The 16,104-nt window shown below is 59.2% G+C and overlaps 1 protein-coding gene across 2 annotated transcripts; it reads right to left on the bottom strand.

Moving 5' to 3' along the window:
* Positions 1-1,215: 1,215 nt before the first annotated feature.
* IL10RA (interleukin 10 receptor subunit alpha) lies at positions 1,216-9,273 on the bottom strand. 2 transcript variants are annotated; one of them, XM_075909405.2, is made up of 7 exons: positions 9,008-9,273; positions 6,995-7,115; positions 6,629-6,810; positions 5,941-6,110; positions 4,886-5,033; positions 3,128-3,252; positions 1,216-2,757 (listed from the first exon to the last, which is right to left on the bottom strand). In XM_075909405.2, the coding sequence occupies exons 1-7, from the start codon at positions 9,069-9,071 to the stop codon at positions 1,825-1,827; spliced, it is 1,743 nt and encodes a 580-aa protein (XP_075765520.2). In that variant the 5' UTR covers positions 9,072-9,273; the 3' UTR covers positions 1,216-1,824. The 2 variants fall into 2 exon arrangements, with proteins under 2 accessions (XP_075765520.2, XP_075765519.2); XM_075909404.2 differs by having other exon boundaries at positions 4,886-5,036; positions 9,008-9,261.
* Between the last annotated feature and the right edge of the window lie 6,831 nt (positions 9,274-16,104).

Below are 16,104 nucleotides of genomic sequence, written 5' to 3'. Positions count from 1 at the left end.
TTCATTTGCAACTCCGGTTGCCTACATTACCACCCTAGTTCGAACTAGGGGCTAGTGTAGACATACCCTAAGGGAAGTCGGAGGAAGAGCGCTCGATTTCGGAATAAGTGCTGTGTAGACGCTCCCAATTTTGAAGGAAGCTTTTTCAAAATAAGCTGTGCAGTTGACGTAACTCAATTGGCTCAGTTCATTCTGAGTTAAGCCCTGCTGCGCAGACGCACCCTCAGAGGACGGAGGAGTTGCTGTGACCTTAACAATCCCTCCCTGCCAAATGTCAAAGGGTTCACAGGTAGACCAGTGCCCTACATCCAGCGCTCCTCTTCTGTGGTCTGAGTCCATCGATGATGTCATGGAAGGGCTCCAATAAACACGCCTGCCGCACTAATGCTGGTTGTCATTGCGTGATATGTGGGGGATGATATTCAAGGCTACGCACTGAAAATACCTTCCCAAGGCTGTCACCGACCAAAGAGACAAACAGGTTTCTTCCAGCCAAGAGGTAGCAGGCGCAGCTCGGCCGCAATGTAAATTGAGCTGTCTAATGTCAACACCCTGGAAGCTCTATTTACGTGTGACATCGCCTAGGGGATGGGCAGTCAAGAAGGAGACAAGTTATTGGAGAATGACCCAGAGTGGGTTGCCTTGTCTCTGAGGTAGACAATGAACTTTGGAGACTATAAGTGGAAGGCGGGAAGACCCCTTTTGTCTGGCACCAGAGGCAAGCAAATGGTCAGAGCATATGTAGCCATGACAACAGGGTAGCTACAGCAGGGTGAGATGACCGTCCTTACAAGGCTACCTGCTACGTTTAGTCATTAGAACACACGTCATGCTGTTGTTTTAGATGTAACCACCCCGTTTCCATTGTCCTTACTCACCAGCGCTACCGATTGACGCTTCTGAGCGCTTGCACTGTACATATCTCTCGGTCCCGCGGTGTTACACAGGAGTTGGTCCCGAGTCAAGCTGTTCCAGCTGTCTACGCTGTTCCTTTTGGGACCGCACACCTGGGGCGACCATGAGTGTGTGCCTGACCAGGAGGCCACATGCCCTAGGGGACCAGCATACGTGTACAGTTAAGGTACACGGCGAAGGAAGGGCTGACCCAGCCCAGAGGAGAAGGCTTGGGACCAAGACGAGCTGTCAGGGGGCTGGCACCAGCAAGCCTCTCTTGCAGCAGGGGTGTAACACGAAGCTCGCACACGGGAGACGCCCTGAAATGAATGACACTGGTCGTCCTTTCAATATTAAAAATAAATAAATAACATTTCTCTGAACAAAAGAGGCAAAACATTTCCAGTGGCCACCATACAACGCTCATAAATATGTCAGGTTCTTGCTGCTGCCCCGGCCGCGCTGGCGGGAGACAGGAGAGGGACGGGGCGTCTCGGGCCCCAGGACTAGTTAGTGTCCACGCAGACATGCGGCACGGTGCTGTTCAGCTTACTGCCTCCCTCCCGTTCTCCGCGCAGGCTTTGTCTGTGCTCCCGCCGGGGAGAGACCGTCTCTATACTGCGTGGGCAGGGCTGGGAGAGGCAGCGTGGGAATCGCCCGGAACGCCCTGGCCAGCGGCTGTGCTTGACGGAGGCTGGCCCGTGCATGGGGAGGAAGGCAGCAGTCGTCTCTGCCCTGCCGTGCTGAGGTCTCCCCCGGCGGCCAGCACGACGAGCACGCTGGCAAGGTGCTGGCAATAGCTTATCGGAGCAGCAGCTCCCGGAGGGACACGCTGCATGAGGTAGATGAGAACAAAGCATCCGAGCGCAGCCGGCGAGGCTGGCACCTCCCTTCCGGCTCCACGGCCTCGCAGCTCCTCTCCCGCCTGGCCTAGAGGCGACTGTCCTTGCAGCCCGCCCCCAGCAGACTCAGGGGCTCCATTTCCAGGTGGAGCCGGTCCCCGGAGTGCAGGCTGGAGATGAGAGGCAGGCTGCCCAGCAGGTCCGTGCTGAAGAGGCCCCATGCGCTGGACGCCTCGGGCAGGGGTTTCGAGGGTCCCGTGATGCCCAGCGCCCCGTAGTGCAGCAGACTGGAGCTGGGGAAGCCCAGCAGGCCCGACTCCCCGGTGAGCGGCGTGTCTGCGCCGCCGCAGGGCGGCCCCGGCAATGCCTGCTTCAAGTAGCCTTTGGCCAAGGCAGGCTCAGAGCAGCCCGTCTCCAGCGAGACGTCTGTCCCGCCAGGGCTCTGTGGGGGCAGCACCCCCCCGGCTCCGTCGCCCTGCCCGTCTGCTGTGCCCTTCGGCTGCTTCAGGTACCCACGAAACGCTGCAGCCTCCTGGCTGAGTCCCCGGGCCGGAGGGGAACCGGCCCGCTCTCCCTCAGGCTGCCCCAGCCCCTCCTCCATGGCGGAGTAGTCCCTGCAGCTGGGGGAGCACGTCCCCGCCAGGCTTACGCCGCTGTCGTCGCCCCCCGGCTGCTGCCTTTTGTAGTCCTGGCTCCCCGCGGCCGAGAACTGGCTCAGGCCGGAGGAAGAGTCTTGCAGGCTGATTCCGCTGTCCAAGCTGTTGCAACTGCTGTCCCCCCCGGCCAGGCCTTCCAGCTCCGGCAGGTGCCCGGGGCCGTCCGGGAAGGTGAGGAACACGCAGCCCCAGGCTGGCGGCTGCGGGGCGCTGCTGGAGCTGCTCTCTGTGCTGCTGGGCGGCGCAGAGTCCTTCTGGCACACGGAGAGCTGCTGGATGGGCTCCTCGTCCAGGCACAACACCGTCCCGCTGGCCCCCAGGGGGAAGGGCTCGTGTTCCGCCCCGGAGGGCTTTAGGAGAGACTTCTGGGAGGGGCAGGAAGAAGCAGGAGGGTTAGCTTGCCCTTTGTCCCCCGTGTCTGTTTGCGGCTTGGCTCTCAGCCCTGCTGACGGACTGCTGGCAGTGGCTGCCGCTCTTTGAGGAGCTGTGCTCCTGTTGCTGGTCTCTGGACACCCCCACCCCCCGGGGCAGGAAAACAGAGGGGCTTTGGAAACCTGGGCAGCATGGACTAGTGGCAAGAGCCAAAGCTAGGCCTGGGGGCTTTAAGCCCTGAGTCAGCCCCCTGCCCTGGCAGAGACCCGGCTCCCGGAGCCGGGAAACCAAAAGGCTCCGAGCTCCCGCGGAACAGCCGTGCAGGGTGGGGCAGACACCTGGCCCATTCGTGTCGGGGCTCACCAGTATGGCCGGGGTCCTGACGGGTTTCTTCATGTATGCGCAGAGCAGCAGGGTGCCCAGGAGGATGGTGCCCAATAAGATGAGGAGGAAGATGCCAACGCTGACGGAGACGATCCCGGTGTGCTCTGGGAAGGAACAGTGAGCAGGGGTTAGCTCTGGAGCCGCGGCACCAGTGAGCCAGGGCGTGTCACAGCAGGCGCACGTGGCTCCGGCCGGGAGAAGTGGCGCGAACCTGCTAAGGCTCAGGCAAGCTGGGCCCATCTCTAGTGCCTTTGCTCTGCCGAGGAGCCCCCGGGGCTTCAAGACCCATTCCTGTGAAATGGGGGCACAGCCCCCTTTTACCGGGGGGAAACTGAGGCACCGGCTGAACCTGGGACTCACTCATAGGCACTTGGTGAATCAGTGACAGAGCCCCAGCGTCTCTGGGGCCTTCGCTCAGCAAGTGAGGCGCCCTCCCACCACAGAGCAGAGGGAGCCCTAGGTTAGCCCGGCCTAGCCAATATGCCATCAGGACTCTGCAAGGTTTCTCAGGCTTAAATCCTTAAAACATCAGCCTGGGACTAGTGTGTGTGTGAGCAGGGCTGGCATGCGTGTGAGCGGGGCAGGTGTGTGTGCGAGTGGGGCGGATGGGCGTGCGAGCAGGGCAGGTGTGTGTGCGAGCAGGGCTGGCATGCGTGCGAGCGGGGCAGGTGTGTGCGCGAGCGGGGCATGCGGGCGTGCGAGCAGGGCAGGTGTGTGTGCGAGCAGGGCTGGCATGCGTGCGAGCGGGGCGGATGTGCGTGTGAGCGGGGCAGGTGTGTGTGCGAGTGGGGCGGATGGGCGTGCGAGCAGGGCAGGTGTGTGTGCGAGCAGGGCTGGCATGCGTGCGAGTGGGGCGGATGTGCAGGTGGAGAGGATGTCTGTGGTCTGGTGTGATGTGGTGGGCAGGCCATACCATCTGGGCAACCACCGGTGGCTGTGTGGGATGGGGGTGACCCCTGCTGGCCGGTACCTGTAGCTCTGCCCAGCAGGACGGCTGCCTTAAGTCACTGTAGGCAAAGATCCAACCTGTCGGACCGGTTGAGGGCAGGCAGGGAACAAAGGAGGGAGGTTTTGGTGGAAGGGGCAGTTGCTGGCTGGGGAACAGGAGGGAGTGAGCCTAAACTGAGGTCTGAAGGTCTAGGGGGCGATGGACACCCCTAACCCGAGGGATCTGAGGCATCCTGGCCCAGACTCCAGTAGCCACGTCCTGTCTGTGCTGTATCCTGGAGGAGCAATAACCCCTCTCTGTTCCCTGGCTGGCGGAGTCTGTTCTTGCTGCTACGGGGCTGCAGGATCTGGGGAACCCCGACTGGCCGTCACACCTGGCAATAGGATTTTGGGACTCCCCAATAGCTGTAATCTCTGACTGACGCTCTTGCGGGAGATTTTCCCAGGGTGACAATGTCATTTCCTTAAATACCCTGTTCCCATCTCCAGGGCGGCTTTCGGGCATCGCCAGGGGATGGGGGCTGATTCCGGGAGATGCCAGGGCAACCTCAGAGGGTCTGAACCCCACGGCCCACTCTCCTCTTCCCTCCTGCACAGGTCTTTGCGGTCCCTCCTCCCCCTCTGCCTGCTGCGCCGTGGCTGTGGCCAATGCTGTGCACGGGTGGCAGTCCCATGGCCTGGATGCGCCTGCCCGCGCAGGAGGTGGGAGACATCTCGGCTCCATGGCTCTGGGAGAGCGGGTGGCGCTCCGACCCCAGTGGCAACCCCAGCCCCAGCACGTCCACTCACCATCGTTCTCGGGGATCGTGATGCACGTCTCCTCCGTCCGGATGGAGGGGACCGGCCTGGAGAGGATGTGCGGTTCTACGCTGACGCAGTAGCGCTCGCCCCAGAGGAGCCTGGGGATGTCGAACTCCTCGCTGGTCTCCTCCTGCACCTGCTGAAATGGTCACCAGAGGCCAGTCACCTTGGGCAGCTGGCACGCACGCAGCACGGCCCGGCCTGGGGCTGCAGACCAGGGCTCGGGGCGGCTCCTGGGCAATTGGACCTGGCTCCTTCACTGATTTGGCCCCTGCAGCCCTTTCAAAGCTGTTTTCATTGCACACGGCTCACAGCCAGTCAGTGTGTCGGGTTTGGGGAAATTCTCATTCAGTCTCTGACTGAAAACCGACTCAACAAAATGTCTCGTGGATGGGCCGGGGGTGTGTGGCAGTCTCGTGGGTGAGAAAACCCTCACTGTGTATTAAGTATCAGAGGGGTAGCCGTGTTAGTCTGAATCTGCAAAAGCAGCGAGGAGTCCTGTGGCACCTTAGAGACTAACCGAAGTGTTGGAGCATCAGCTTTCGTGGGCAAAGACCCACTTCGTCAGACACGTGCATCTGACAAAGTGGGTCTTTGCCACGTAACTTACTCTCCAACACTTCAGTGAGTCTCTAAGGTGCCACAGGACTCCTCGCCGCTCTCACTATGTATTGTTTGTAAAAGAAAATTAGTTTAAAAATTGGCAACTTTTCAACTTAAAAACTTTCTGTGACCCTTCCCCCTCCCCCCACTTTGTGAAATTGACGGATGGACACACATATGCATCACTTGAAAATGCTTTGGACCAAATATCCCGTGTACCCTATCAGTGTCTCAGTCTGCTGGATGTGTACTTCTTCTTTTGGTGCATGTATCCCTCTTGTGTGTCAAGTTTGAAATATGGGGCATGGAATGGGTTAGGGTTTTAAAAGTGCAAAGGCAAAGCCGATCTGGGGTACAGTCACACTCCTCATTCAAAACGTCTCAGCTGGGGCCCTTGGCCCTGTCCCTCAGCCCCATGGCACAAGTGCTGGCCGGCTCACCTGGAGCGTGTCTGTTGACCTCCTGACATACGTCCTGTACTGTCTGCCGTACTTTTGTATGTCTTTGAATGAGACCGTCTTGTTCCCCACGCTCAGGTGCACTTGCTTCAGTTTCACGTGTATGGTGTTGCCTTCCACCAAGAGTCTCACGTCTGCTAGACGCAGAGTAGCTGGTGGAACATGACAGAATCGGTGAGAACTGGTTCTCCTTGTGCGCCCAAGAGAGGTTTCTTCTCAGAGTAACCACAGGAGCCAGCATCACAGAGCACCCAGCCCACACACATTTCAAGTTCTCGATTCAATGTGATTCGATTCTAGTTCTTAGCCTGCCCCCCTCACCCTAGCGTCTCCCCTGTCGTGGTGCGTTACGCGACATGACTAACAGCCGCCACCTGAGCTTTGTTCAAACTAACCCCAAGTAGCTTGTCAGAATGAACTCTGCCCCCAGCTCTGCGGCAGACTCTCGCGAGCATCTTGGTCAGCTGGAGGGCTGGGAGTGCTTTATGAATTAGCACTTAGTGACTAGACCCCTGAGTAATCCCGTAACAGGCCTGGGGTCGGCTCCCCAAACGTGCAATTCTACACCAGGAAAGCTATTAGCTAGCAGCTGCATCACGTTTACAGGCTGCCGTTTCATGGCTACGGATTTTAGGGTTCAGAGGGGAAAATAATGGAAACTCCCAGCTACCTTCTTGTGGGGAAAAAGCACCTCTTGTCCGGGTCCAGCCAGAGGTGCGGTTTGCAGACACGGCTCTAACTCTTGCATAGTAGCGATTAGACGGGTTCATTGTCTGGTTGGTGAGATTGCAGGAATGCTCCAAGATCTCAGTGCAGCCTGGGATGGCCGTCCAGGGAAACTGCCTCCCATACCTGTACAGGAATGTCACGCCTTAATGAGGAGCTTTCGGGGGCTGGGCAGCATTAGGGCTGCTGGAAAGTTAGCACAAGATTTCTGGCACGTTAGATACCAGAGTGAGCGGCAAGCGAAGGTAAAAGGGGACTTGTGGCTTGGCTGTTAGAGGGGATTTCGTCTCCCTGTGGCCCGGGTACTTACACCAGGTATTGCACGTCGTACGAGGTTTCACTGGTGTGTTCCACTCCAGGCTCCCAGTGCAGCACGTGGTGGAGGATGTCAGCAACGAACTGCACATTGCCTGGGTTGGACAGACTCTCACCTGCAGGGAGGAAGCGAAGGGGAGAGTTGGCAACAGGCCAGGCCTGGGGAGGAGCCAAGGGGCCTGGGTGCATTGTGTGTGTGTGTGTGTGTGTGTGTGTGGCGGGGGTGTCCTACTGCAGTGAGGCGCTCACCTCTGCACACACTCCCAGGCTGGGCCTGGGGAGACATCTCCGTGCAGAGGCAGGCAGGGAGTGTGCCAGTCTGTCTCGGAAACCCACCACGAGGAGCAATAACCCTTCATTCCATCATCCCCTAGCCGGGCCCAGAGCTTCCTGCTCCCAGCAAAGGTCTCTTCTGCGCCTCTCGTGGGAAAGACACAGACCCCCCCCAACAACAGGGATGACTCTGCTCCCCCTTCTGCACAGGGCTGGGTCATAGCCCATAACTATCCCGCCCCAGGAGCAGCTGCATCGGTTCCGCATCGGCCCTTCTGCTTTCTCCCACCCTCCAGCTTTCCAGCACACTCTGCTGCTTCCCCTTCCACCCCAGCAGACCCTCCTGAAACTTGAGAGCCCCTGAGTAGCCTGAGCACAGAGTTGCAGCCCCAGCCCCCAGCCCCCAGCCTCTCTTGCTGCCCTGGGTGGCGTCCTCCATCCTCCCTGGGGCTCGGTGCGAAGCTCGGCTCCAGCCCTGCACCCAGGCTTGCTCATTTCAAAGCTCAAAGGAAAGGGAACGAATATTTTTCAGCAGAGTGCTGGGCTCTCGGTGCTCACAGCCTGGTAGATAAAAGCTGAATGCCTGGGGCCTGCCACGGCACTAAAAGCTCCCTTGGATGCTGTCCGCACCCCACACGAAAGCAGCAGGCAACTCCCTGTAAGGAACTTGCTGAAACTTTCCTCCTTCCTGCCTCTTCCTGCCTCCCAGAGGTGAGAGGCACCAGCTAGCGTTTCCTTTCTGAACCAACGTTCCCGGGGTTTGGAGTCGGGAAGCTCATTGACACCAGCTCTCGACCCCAGTTTCCTCTTTGACAAATCTGCATTTTTCGGGGGTAAAAGCTTTTGTGGAGAAATCGCTGAGCTGCTCTACTCACGACCTGTATTTTGCAGGTAGGAGATCAGAGGCTTGGGGAAGTTACGTGTCTAGCCCTAGATCACCCTGTAAATAAGTAGCAGAGCTCAGCTCCCAGCTCTGGCACAGACTCTCTGGCAGCGCCCAGGGCCCGTGAGTCTGGAGGGGAGGAATACATCGAGGGCTGCAAAAGTAACGGGGCCATTTCGCTCCCCGGGGGGGACACAATTCCCAGGAGCTCTTAGAGAACTGGCTGCATTCACATCACTGGCTGCATCAGCCCCAAACAAACCCGCCAGCAACCTCACTAGCAACGCTCTCCAGCCTGGACCCCCGGGGGCCTGTCCTTGGGGAAGTGCCCGTTCTCAGCTTGGCGCCTGCTGCGATGGGAGGGGAAGCCCTCTGGGCGGCTTGTGTCTTCTGCCCTGTCAGCTCCTCGCCCAGTGTCAAAGGCCCATCAGCCAACAACAGCGGCTGCTTTCCTGTCCCCACCGCCGCTGCGGCTGCTTCGTACCAAACACGAACCCCGGGCTGGGCTGCAGCCACCCTGGGGACACCGGCTTCACAGAGTCGCGGAGCCCACGAGGGGCCATGTTCACCCGGAGCCAGGCCCCAAGCGGAGCCGGGGCATTCAGGCACCGAAGGGGAGTGCTACAGCCAGGGCGAGTGCCCAGCGACACCTCCTCCCTCCCGGGCAAGTCAGCAGCCCCTGCTAGGGAATCCCAGGGAAAGGTGCCAATGGGAGAGCAGGGCTACAAGATCTCAGGATGGGCTAATACAATCCAAGCGGCTCCTCACGCCCCCAGCCCAGGCAGCCAAGCCGCCGGCCCAGCGGGTGCACAGTGAGCCCCTGGCGGCTGAGTCAGGGCTGCAGAGCCTTACCATAGACCTGCAGGCACAGGGACACGGCCACTCCCACCGTCAGTGCTGCGAAAGCTGGTGCCATCCTGGGAGCTGCATTGTCTGTGTGCGCCCGGCTGGGAGAGCAGAGTGCAGCCTGCTGCTGAGGCTCGCTGCACCCTTGTTTTCCCTCTGGGAGGCCGGGTGACGTCTGAGGGGGCGTCAGCAGAGCAGCACAGTCCTTTGGCTTGTTTCCACGGGCCTCTCACTTCCGCCCACTCCTCCGCAGAGAACTTGTCAGCAGCTCTCGGGTATTTCCTCCCGGCGGCCCACAGCCGCTCCGGGGGCTTTTCTGCCCAAAAAGGGGCAAATCCCCGCAGTGGCACACACACCAGGGCGTGGCTGGGCAGGGGGATGTGTTATCATTTCAGTCTGATTCCTTTTGTGATCTGAGGGGCGCTGCCTTTCCTCTTCAAACCTCGCTGCGCTACAGCCTGGGAACGCGTTTCAATCGAAAGAAATGGGCCGGCTCCACCAGCCTCAAGACTCCCAGCGGGAAAGCTGCTTTTCTGAATAAGGAAAAAATGAAGAGAACAGCCAAGGAGGAGCCCCGCTTTATAAATATGGCACCGGAGGGCAAGTGCTGTGTGAAGTGCTTGTTCTGTTTAATAAAATACATTGATACCCTGTTACATCCCAGTTACCATCCTAAAACAGCTTGGCACAAATTTTGAGCAAACGGTTAATTAGCTACACCCAGTAATGCTACTCACTGCTTTTCAAAGTTACAGACTAACACAGCTACCACCTGAGAGTTAATTCTCTAGTAAAGCAGCAATATTCTGAGTCACCACTTTCTAACATTGTACAATGTAGTAGTGGGGGTACCTTGCTGGTTGCTGGGCTGGGGCTGTGGGTGACCCCACTGGCTGCTGCCTGTACCACCGCCCAGCCGAGTAGCTGATGGGGACAGGGAGGTGACCTGTTTACCGGTTACCCCCAGGGAGAGGAACAAAGGAAGGTGGAATGCTGCCCCTGGCTGGGGGCAGGGCTGGAAGGGACGGTCTTTAGTTGCTGTCTGGGAAGCAGGGGAGAAGGAGCTAGGGAGGGGGCTAGGATTGTAGGGCCTAGACACCCTCCATCTCAAGGGGGGGGCACTGAGGCCTCCTAGCCCCAGTTCCTGTAACCAGATGACATCTGTGCTGTGCTGTATCCTGGAGGAGCAATAAACTCCCTCTGTTCTACTGGCTGGTGGAGTCTATTCGTGCCACTACAGGGGTGCAGGAGGCGGGGGACCACGACGCGCCACAACTAGTAATTAATCAGAAACTGAAATTAATAAGCCATGTCCCTTGCTTAAATATCTATAATTAATTAAAGGCCCCTTGCTAGGGAGCAAAAAGACATCCCAGATTTGTGTCGAGGTGCTTTTTAGCAGTAAATCAAGCTATTTTAATAATTGCATCAACGAATGAGAATGCGCCTTTCTTTAGAAAAGAACTGAAGTAGAAATGGAAAAGTTCATTAAAATCTCTGCTTCAAATCAGAGCTTCCCGTCTGGCGATGAACTCAACCGTGATTGACATCAACCCACCCTGCCGGGGGGAGAAATTCAGACAGTCCAGCATAGACTAGTGCCTGCAGTGACGCTTAGTGATGACTTTGTGTTCGGGCCTGGGAATGGCCAGACTCATCTCTGACAGCGCCCACACCAGCTGCTTGGGAGGAGGATGAGATCACCTTCCCCCAGAGAAAGAACCTTTCTGACCCTCGTGTCTTAGAGGCCAGCGCGTGGCCTGAAGCAGGAAGTCTGGCAGCCGTCCCTAGACTCCTGGCTGCGTTTAAATGTCCTGGGCGAACCAGCAGGCTTGCGGGAGTTTCTAAAGACACCTTGGCATCGATGGATTTTCAGGGTAGTGGTGGGTGCCACCTTACAGCCCAGGGTCAAAGGTTTCTGGGAGCTCTTCCAGGCGCATAGATCCAAGGCACTGAGCAGAGGTTTCCTGAGCTGGGTGTGGGTCTGGCCATTAGATAATTCATGGAGGTTGGGTCCATCAACGGCTCTTAGCCAGGATGGGGAGGAATGGTGTCCCTAGCTGGGAATGGGCCTGGTTTATACCCAGCGTGCTGGACTGAGGGGGCCCAGAGGCCCTGAGTGTGCTGGAATACGTTGTTCTGCTATTGCAAAAGGAATCGAGCCTGAGGCGCTGGTGGGAGGTTTTTCCTGCGGCCGATGAGCAGAGCAGCAGCCCTCGTGACAGGCAGTTTCTGTTTCAGAAAGTCGAGAAGGGCTGAGGGGAAGAGAATTTCCCACCTGGGCCTTGCATTAGTAAATCAATAGAACGAAACAGAGAGGACCCAGAGAAACTGAGAATGCAGCCCCGGGTCTCCCGTGCCCGGCAACCAGCTGCACGTGCCAGGCTAACCAGTCCCGTCCCTCCGGTCCCGGGGGTTAGTCCCGGCTGCTCTTAAACGTCCCAAGCAACGGAGCTTCCACCGCCTCCCTCGGGAGGTGATTCCAGCCCTCGCAAGGCCAGAGCCCCGAGGCAGGAAGTTTCTCTTCTGAGTCTCCCTGTTTCCTCTGCATGCCCCTGCTGGCCCCTGCCGAGGAGCCCCTGAATTCAGAGCCTGGCCAGCCCTAACGTGACAGTCAAGCTCCTCCAAAGTGAGCTGGACAAATCCCCCAGGAACATCCCCTCTTAGGGCTTTCGCAGGGGCCCAGGGACTGAGAAACGCAGGGCCAGGTCCCAAGCCCGTCCGAAATGAATGGGAAAAGAAGCGCTGCTACCCAGCTCGGGCCAGGGGCAGTCGCTGGGCTGGGGCCGGCTGCATCCAGGGGCCTAGGAGCCTGTGGGCCGAGGCAGCAGTTCCACTTGCTACCACACCCCGCCGCACTCTGCTTTCTCCTGGGGCTGCAGAGGGGGAGCTGCCCGTCCCGTCTCAGCCCCAGCGGAGCGCAAGCCAGCCCTGGCTCCTTGGGCAGCCGCTGGGCGTTCCCCCTCGGGGGCGCACAAAAAGCTGTAATCCCGCCCCCCCCTTGCGCACGGCCGGTGGGCTCGGTGGAAGAGAGGGGGCCAGCCAGCGCCACTCCTTGCGGTGCAGCTGCTCTGGGGGCTGGGGTGGGGGTGTATCCTGACCCCCAGCTGCACCACAGCCTGGGCTCCAGCTCCGGCAGCCGCCACGCGGCCCTGACCCCCGCCCCAGCCATGGGTGGGACGGCCTCGTGTTTCACTTCGGCTTCTCGTGCTGTTATTCTGAGTGCGCAGGAATGATGGAGGTGCCTGCGGGAGCGAGTGGCGGCTGAACTAGACCCACAAGTGCACGACCGTGCCGCTGACATTTCACGCTGGCCACCCCTCACGTCAGTTCTGGGCGCTGTGCAGTTGTGTTTTCTCAGTCGTGCGAAGGGCTCGCTCACGTGGCTCCTTGCCGGCCGCTTGTTCCGAATCTCAGTGTCGTCGGGCTGGAGAGGAGCCGGCCCGCACACGGCCTGACACGGGGGCGCCAACGTGCCGCGCACGCGGCTCCTTGCTGTTTCGCCCAAGCTCTCCCGATGAGACGCCCGCGAGGTGGAAAGCAGCGGTGGGAGCGGCCGTGTCCAGCCGGGCAGCGGGCCAGAGGCGGGGGAGGCTGCGCACGGCTTAGGAGAAAATGAAGCGGCTGGAGGAGAAAAGGCAGCCGTGCTGCACACTCATCCTGAGAGCGCGGCTTTCGCACCCCAGCCCGGTGCTGCAGTGCGTTGAGCAGGAAACAGTGACAGCTGCTCCTAGCCCCCCCCACGGCCACGCCGACATGCTGGCCTCCCCGAATAGCGGGTGTGCTCAGGGCCGGTGCCCCCAGCAGCGTTCCTGGTGCCGGTGGCACGGGAGGGCCTGAGGGTCAGAGGTGCCTGTCAGGCCCCGCGGAGCAGCAGGTGCATTCGTTCCAGCTGCGCCCCTGCAGTCCTGGGGACTGGGGGGCATTGAGGCTTAGGGCGAGCCCCCTGCTTTCCATAAGCCTGGCAGGTGTTGGGTGCCCCTGGCCACGCACTGCACACGGGCCCAGTAGCCTCCGTTGCTTAGAGAGCGGCTGTCCCCCCACTGCCTCTGGGAGCCCCCAGACCCCTATGCCAAGTCTCCCATCAGCCTCCTCAGGGCGGGGGCTGGGCACCCTGCTGCAGGGAGCGGATGTCGAGAAGGAAAGGGGAGAGGACCTTGGACTGCCCTGGTGGGTTAATCTGCCCAGCCTTGGCAGCAGACACATGGACTTTGCTCTCCCTTGCCCCCAGCTCTCTCACCTCCCATGGGCTGCTGGGCTGGGTCGCCTTTCCCTCTGCAGACACCGCCAGCCCTGGCCCACGCCTGCAGGGTGGTGCTAGACCAGGGCAGGGCGGCCGTGTCTGTGCCCAGCTCGGTACCAGCCCGCCACAAGCCCAGCTGTCCGGGGGGGGGGGGGGCGGTGCCTGGACAGGGCACAGGTCAGAGGGTGCAGAGGGGAGGTTTGAGATCAGATCAGTGTGAAAATGCTACCGAGTTTCCCTTTTCTGCTCCAAGCAATGACTCATTTCTGTTGTGACCGCCAACTCCACGTTTCCAAAGATTGGAAAGCACCCTCTGGCCTTGCAGAGCAACACAGGTTTCGATAGCTCCGTCAGGCTCCTGCAAGCGGCAGCAAAGGAGGCTGGAAGAGGGGACAGGGAGCTGGGAGTCAAGGACTTGTTCTGGTTGTGCCACTGACTCGCCACAGGCCTCGGTCATGTCTCTTCACTGCTGCGTGGTGCAGGGACCCTGCTGGAGGAACTGGTGCTGCTTGCAGGGTGTTTTGGACGCTGTGACGAGCTTGGTGTCCGTGCTAGCCCTGGGCAGGTTCTGCTGCCAGGGTGCGCGAGCTGCTTAGAAGCTTTCTAACTGCCCAAACACTGGTGCTACCGTCCGCTCTGCCAGGGGCTCTGTTCCCCAGCTCGTGGCTGCTCATTACTCAGGAATGTCCCCTACCCGCACCCTGCATGTGGACATTGCCCAAACTCACCTGGTGGAAGGGTCCTCACTGGGAAGCCAGGGGAAAGTTGGGCTCGGCTCAAGAGTCCATCCCAGTAGCTGGGGGAGGGGCGAGCTGATGTGCTGGTCATAGGAAGCAAGGGTAGGTGGCTGCCACCTGCACCTGCATTCCCGAATGAGGCCCTTCTGTAGCCGACACGAGCGCGGGACATGGGTGAGCTCTGCGCTCTCCCATCCCAGAAAGCCCCTTTGTGCTGCAGCCACACGACAGGCCAGGAAGCAGGCGGGAGAGCCAGAGTCACTGGGCAGTAGCAGGCCTCGGCATGCCTGGGCTCTGCTCTGACTTGTCCCCCATTTGTCTGCCTGGGCCTCGGTTGCACATGGTCTAACGGCTGCATCGGGAGCTCTCTGGCCAGGCAGTCACAGGATCCTGGAATCCCAGGGCGGGCAGAGCCCTCAGGAGTCCTCGAGTTCGGCCCCTCCCGAGGCAGGACCAGCCCTGACTCAATCAGCCCGGCCAGGGCTTTGTCAGACCGGGACTCAAAAACCTCCAGGGATGGAGATTCCACCCCCTCCCGAGGGAACCCAGCCCAGCGCTTCCCACCTGCCTAGGGAAATAGCTTTCCCTAATATCCAACCTAGACCTCCCCCGCTGTAACTTGAGCCCATTGCTCCTTGTTCTGCCATCTGCCCCCACTGAGAACAGCCTCTCACCAGCCTCTCTGGAACCTCCCTTCAGGAAGTTGCAGGCTGCTCTCAAATCCCCCCTCACTCTTTGCTTCTGCAGACTAAAAGACCCAAGTCCCTCAGCCTCTCCTCATAGGACATGTGCTCCAGCCCTCACATCATTTTGGTTGCCCTCCGCTGGACCCTCTCCAATGCACCCACATCCTTTCTATAGTGAGGGCCCCAGAACTGGACACAATACTCCAGATGTGGCCTCACCAAAGCCGAATAAAGGGGAATAATGACATCTCTGGATCTGCTGGCAATGCTCCTCCTAATGCAACCTAATATGCCATTAGCCCTCTTGCCTACAAGGACACACTGTTGACTCATCTCCAGCTTCTCTTCCACTGTAACCCCCACGTCCCTTTCTGCAGAACTGCTACTTAGCCAGTCGGTCCCCAGCCTGTACCAATACTTGGGATTCTTCTGTCCCAAGGGCAGGACTCTGCACTTGTCCTTGTTGAACCTCATCAGATTTCTTTTGGCCCAATCCTCTAATCTGTGCAGGTCACTATGGACCCTTCCCTGCCCTCCAGCGTTTCTATCTCTCCCCCCAGCTTAGTGTCAGCTGCAAACTTGCTGAGCGTCAGGGGTGACTGGTGAGAGGGGGACCCAGGGTGCCACCAGCCACATGACCCCCCCAGACCAGGGAAGGGCTGAGACAACCTCCCTGTGTCCCAGACCCTGCCTATGCCCACCCCTGCTCTGCCCCTTCCTAGCCCCCTAGCAGCAGCAGGGCTGGCCTTACCAGGAGGCGAACTGAGGCGGCCGCCTCAGGTGCCAGTCTGTGTGTGGGGGGCCCACTAGGACCCAGAGAATCGAGGCTTTTCACAGTTTTGGCCCAAGCTAGGAGGCAGGAGGGCGTCATTTGAGCTCCCCGCCTCAGGTGCCAAAATGCTGTGGGCCGGCCCTGAGCAGCAGGGAAGTCATTCTCCCGCTCTACTCCGTGCTGGTTAGGCCTCAGCTGGAGGATTGTGTCCAGTTCTGGGCACCACATTTCAAGAAAGATGGAGAAATTGGAGAGGGTCCAGAGAAGAGCAACGAGAATGATGAAAGGTCTAGAGAACAGGAGCTAGGAGGGAAGGCTGGAGGAATTGGGTCTGTTTAGTTTAGAAAAGAGAAGATTGAGGGGGGACATGATAGCAGTTTTCAGGTATCTAAAAGGGCGTCATAACGAGGAGGGAGAAAACTTGTTCATCTTGGCCTCTGAGGATAGGACAAGAAGCAATGGGCTTAAACTGCAGCAAGGGAGGTTTAGGTTGGACATTAGGAAAAAGTTCCTAACTGTCAGGGTGGTCAAACACTGGAATAAATTGCCCAGGGAGGTTGTGGAATCCCCATCTCTGGGGATATTTAGAGCAGGTTAGAGAAATGTCTGTCAGGGATGGGCTAGACAGTGCTGGGTCCTGCCACGAGGGCAGGGGACTGGACTCG

The sequence above is a fragment of the Pelodiscus sinensis genome, chromosome 25 (assembly GCF_052426305.1).
Source record: "Pelodiscus sinensis isolate ZL-2025 chromosome 25, ASM5242630v1, whole genome shotgun sequence".
Taxonomy (NCBI): domain Eukaryota; kingdom Metazoa; phylum Chordata; order Testudines; family Trionychidae; genus Pelodiscus; species Pelodiscus sinensis.
Note: the sequence above shows the minus strand (reverse complement) of the source record. Positions and strands in the feature narration are given on the sequence as shown.